This window comes from Acanthisitta chloris, unplaced genomic scaffold (genome assembly GCF_000695815.1).
Source record: "Acanthisitta chloris isolate BGI_N310 unplaced genomic scaffold, ASM69581v1 scaffold7100, whole genome shotgun sequence".
In the NCBI taxonomy this organism is placed as follows: domain Eukaryota; kingdom Metazoa; phylum Chordata; class Aves; order Passeriformes; family Acanthisittidae; genus Acanthisitta; species Acanthisitta chloris.
This window is the reverse complement of record NW_008650990.1, coordinates 5458-9966: the sequence shown is the minus strand read 5'-3', so window position 1 is coordinate 9966 and position 4509 is coordinate 5458. Positions and strand designations below refer to the sequence as shown.

Genomic DNA, 4509 nt, shown 5'->3' with positions numbered 1-4509 from the left:
CTGAAGTGGACCAGGCAGTGGGGGCTGCCGTGAGCACCATGGGCCCTGAGGTGCTGCTGGAAGCTGTGCCCCTGGAGATAGACGGCAAGGAGTGAGTACAGTCATGGGGTAGCAATTTTGCAGCTGTTTGTTAGATTTCTGTTCAGTGCCTATGCAGTCCTGGAGGTATTTGGCTGCCAAGCCTACCTGTGCCCAGCTTTGGGGCTGGATGGAGATGCCCTGTGCCCAGGGGCTGATGCTGGCAGTGCCCATTGCTCCCCTGACCCATGCCTTCTCTCCCCAGGGAGACACTGGAGTTCCCCCGCAGCTGGCTCCTGCCTGTGCTGCGGGACTATGTGCAAGGCGCACGGCTTGGCTTCTTCACCAGCTACTTCTTGCCCTTGGCAGCCGCCCTGAAAAGCAGAGGTGAGGAAGGTGGCGCGGTGAGAGTCCCAGCAGTCCAGGCTGTTCCATGGGACCTTGTTTCCCTCCACTGGGGTGGAGTAGGGCTTTGCAATCTCTGCTGCTTCACTCACTTCTCCTTCCGTAGCCCTGGAGTTTACACAGGCTGGGGAGAGCGCGGAGGCCAAGATCTCGTTGGTAACAAGGAATGCCTGGGAGCTCTTGCCATGGTATACCCATGGTGCCAGGCTGGGGAGCAGTGACCTGGGTGAAGACTGCTGGCCTCTCACCTTTTTCTTTGCCTGTCAGGTCTGGACTCTGTTGCCTGGCTTCTGCACCCACCCCACAGACGTGCTGGGTGCCTTCAAGGGGCTAGCCCGCACCTTGGGCATGGCTATCAGCGAGCGCCCAGACCTCCGCCTCACCGTGTGCCAGGCCCTGCGCACCCTCATCCACAAAGGCTGCGCGACAGGTTGGGGGGGGACAGACCCTCGTGGTGGGTCCCTGTACCCTGTGATGCCCCTGGGAGGGGACATGCTGATATATCCCTTGTCATCCTCTCCCTAGACGCAGAGAAGGCAGAAGTGGGTCGCTTTGCCAAAAATTTTCTGCCCATCCTGTTCAATGTGTACAGCCAGGCCGAGGAGGATGGGGGCAGCAGTGCTCAGCGCCGCTCCGTGCTGGACACTGTCCGTGCTTACCTGACCATCACAGACCCCCAGGTGAGGGGGCAGTGGGGCAAGCTGTGCAGGGTCGGGCTAGCATCTGCCAGCCAGACCCAGTCTCATGGGGTTTTGGTGCATGACTGATTGAAGAGGACAGGAAGAGAGGTGCTGAACAGAGAGCAGCCCTTCCCACCCCTATTGGGAGGGAGTCCTTTCTAGCCAGTGGTTTGGGATTTCCCAATCTTGCAGCCACATCTGGTGCATCATGCACAAGCTCTTTGTATTTTTGTCCAACTCTCTTTTGACCCACTGGTGCTTCTGGTCTCCACAAAGTCCTATAGCAAGGTGTTTGCCAGGTGGATTGCAAACTGAGGGCATTTCCCTTGGTCAGTTCTGATCCTGCTCTGTGTGCCTGCCTTGCAGATGGTGTGCGGGTTCCTGGAAAAAGCCAGTGCAAAGCTGACCAGTCCTGAGAGCTCAGAGTTTGCCAGGTAACACCCGGGAACTGGTGCTAATGGGTAGAACTGGTGAGCAGTGCTAGGGCACTGTCATGAGTGGACTGTGCACTCGATGTGATTTGCAGCTGGAGTCCCAGTTTGATCAGACAGTGTTAGGGATGCCACAGTTAAACACCTGCATGTCCTTCACTGCTTCAGACTCTCCATCCTGGACCTGGTGGTAGCAATGGCACCTTACGCTGATGAGCAGTCCCTGGGCTCCCTGTACCACACCATCCAGCCTTCCCTCCAGGTGAGTTGGCCCCTAGTCCTCACAGGTGCAGGGGATGCAGTGGCCTCTCCTTGCTGCCAGCCTGGACCCACACTCTGTGGGGCTGAGCAGCTGCCACAGGAGACAGGTCTCTGCTGGGTGGTGTGGGGTGCTGTGAGGGTCACTGTGGCAAGGGGCTGGACTGCCTTGACAGCAGGAGCATGTTGGCTGTCCCTGCAGAGCAAAGAACACAGCATGCAGAAGAAGGCGTACCGTGTGCTAGAGGAGGTGTGTGCTGCTCCCCATGCTCCCTGCCAGGCCTTTGTCCGCTCCCACCTGCAGGATCTGCAGACAGTACTGCTGGATTCACTCAAGAGTGCAGCATCCCCAGCCAAGAGGGTGAGAGCAAGGGCTGCAGTGGTGGAGATCTGCTGCTGCTAGGAGGGAGGGCATAGGGTGGGCGATGGGGATAGCCAGCTGTGTGTCCCTGGGTGTACCAGTGTTAGAGCTGTTTCTTTCTTCAGCCCCGGCTGAAATGCCTGTTCCACATCGTGAAGCAGCTCTCTGCAGAGCATGAGCCCTTTGTCACTGCCTTGATTCCAGAGGTGAGCACGGTCCCTGAGGGAACCTAGCTTGTTCTGGCTATTGGGGTGGTAGCAGTGGTGTGATGTGCATGTGTGCCTTCAGGTCATCCTATGCACCAAGGAGGTGTCAGTGGGGGCCCGCAAGAATGCCTTCATGCTGCTTGTGGAGATGGGACATGCCTTCATCCGCTTTGGACCCACCCCTGAAGGTGAGCTCCTACTCCACTTGCTCAGCCCCAGAGCCACTCTGGCTCCAGGGAGTCAGACCCATGCCCAGCATCCCACTGAAATGGTCCAGGGTTGCTGCTGGAAACAAGGAGAGTGGGGGCCTGAGTTGTTCCCTCTCTTGCAGAGGCCATGCAGCGGTTCCTGGTCCTGATCTACGTGGGGCTCACTGGCTCCGTCACCATGATCAGCTGCACTGTGCTGGCACTGACCCGCCTGTTCTTTGAGTTCAAAGGTGAGCAGGACGGCTGGGGGACGAGGCAGAGCCCTCCAGCAAAGGTGGGTGCTGGGAGGAGGCTGAGTGTGGCTGAGTCCCACTGTGGTTGCAGATCACCTGGAGTTCAGTATGGTGGAGCAGTTCCTGCAAAACATCTGCATGCTGCTGGCCTCCCGCACGCGGGATGTGGTGAAGGCAGCCCTGGGCTTCCTCAAGGTCACACTGCTTCTGGTGGACACTAAGCTGCTGGGGAAGCATGTCCAGACAATGGTGAGATCCTGTGTGGGGTGCCTCAAGGAGGGTGGTGGGACAAAGCTGGGGCTGCCTTGAGCAGCCAGGGGCATCTCCAGCTGCACCATGCTTCTGCCTGGGAGTCAAGGGAACAAGCTTGATCTTGGTGGCTGAGACAGCAGTGAGGAGGTCCCTCTCCTGAATGCCGGCATGGACATGCCATAGAATTCCCAGGAACCAGCCCTGCCATGCAAGGAGACCTCTCCATGGCTCTGTCTGGGGTAGTCATAGGGAGATGGCAGCGGGGTGAGCAAGGTGGTCATGCAGGTGAAGGGTGGTGGGAGGCTGGGTGCCCAAGGAAGGAGTGCTTTGGTCTTGAGGGTTTCTGTCCTGGCAGCTGGAGGCTGTGGGGAACCTTTCAGATGACATGAGACGCCACTTCCGTATGAAGCTGCGAAACCTCTTCATCAAGTTCATCCGCAAGTTTGGGTACGCCAGGGTCTCCTGAGGCAGGGAGGGAACTCCCTGGGGAGCAGTGCAGGAGAAGGTAGGTGCTAACTGCTCTCTATGTGCTCCTCAGCTTCGAGTTGGTGAAGGGGCTGCTGCCAGCTGAGTACCATAAGGTGCTGGTGAATATCCGGAAGGCGGAAGCCCGGAATCGCAAGCAGCGTGCCCTGAAGCAGGCGGCTGCGGATGGGGATGAGGAGGAGGCACCACCAGTACAGGTCAAAGGAGACAGGTGAAGATGGGCCAGGGTTGGAGAAGGAGCAGGCTCCACAGAAGGCTTAGTGCTGGATCTGCTCAGCTGGTGTCTCTAGAGATGCTGGAGACATATTCAGGGCTGCTGTGTGTTCCGTTTCTATCATCCTCTCTGTGTTTTGACCAGCATGGAGGAGATCCTGGCTGACTCAGAGGATGAAGAGGCGGAAGAAGAGGAACGACAGTGGAGCAAGGAATGGAGGAAGCAAGCACGGCAGAAGGGCCAAGCCTGGCTGAAGGAAGGGGAAGAGGATGAGCCACTCAATTTCCTGGACCCCAATGTGTCCCAGCGTGTGCTGGGTGAGGAGTGGAGCTTTGGAGGTGGCTGGGGTGGGATGGATGGGGCAGGGGCTGCTGTCATGCACAGGAGCCCTGGAGGTACGACTGCCCCTGGGAGTGGGTCCTTCCTCTGGCCCTGACCCATCTCTCTGTGAGCAGCCACCAAGCCAGGCCCCAAGAGGTCCAGAGGAGTGAGCCACGACTTCCAGGTGTCTGAGGATGGACGCCTGATCATCCGTGAAGAAGAAGAGGAGATGGATGATGATGAAGCTAAAGGTAGTGCCTGGGCTGTCGGGGTCTGCGCTAGACTTGCTCTGGAACTCCAAGTGATTTTCTTCCTGCTACCTGCATGTGGGAGCTTGAGGGAATGTGGGTGGAAGGGGCAGGAGTTGGTACAGACTTGTATCACACCCAGTGGCTTACTTCTGGGCCACTGCCTGGGGAAGCAGCCCCCTCCATC

The 4509-nt window shown here is 58.3% G+C and overlaps 1 protein-coding gene across 1 annotated transcript in view; it reads left to right on the top strand.

The window, feature by feature from the left end:
• Positions 1-4509, top strand: part of RRP12 (ribosomal RNA processing 12 homolog (S. cerevisiae)) — a gene marked incomplete at its 5' end in the record, with an annotated part of 10369 nt that overhangs the window by 3543 nt on the left and 2317 nt on the right. The window contains 16 exons of the mRNA XM_009071125.1: positions 15-91; positions 284-405; positions 530-575; positions 642-853; positions 949-1103; positions 1470-1537; positions 1703-1796; positions 1995-2153; positions 2279-2359; positions 2442-2547; positions 2691-2798; positions 2893-3050; positions 3409-3500; positions 3592-3750; positions 3898-4070; positions 4209-4325. Of these exons, the coding sequence (XP_009069373.1) occupies positions 15-91; positions 284-405; positions 530-575; positions 642-853; positions 949-1103; positions 1470-1537; positions 1703-1796; positions 1995-2153; positions 2279-2359; positions 2442-2547; positions 2691-2798; positions 2893-3050; positions 3409-3500; positions 3592-3750; positions 3898-4070; positions 4209-4325 (1927 nt within the window). The remainder of the gene's footprint in view (positions 1-14; positions 92-283; positions 406-529; positions 576-641; positions 854-948; positions 1104-1469; positions 1538-1702; positions 1797-1994; positions 2154-2278; positions 2360-2441; positions 2548-2690; positions 2799-2892; positions 3051-3408; positions 3501-3591; positions 3751-3897; positions 4071-4208; positions 4326-4509) is intronic.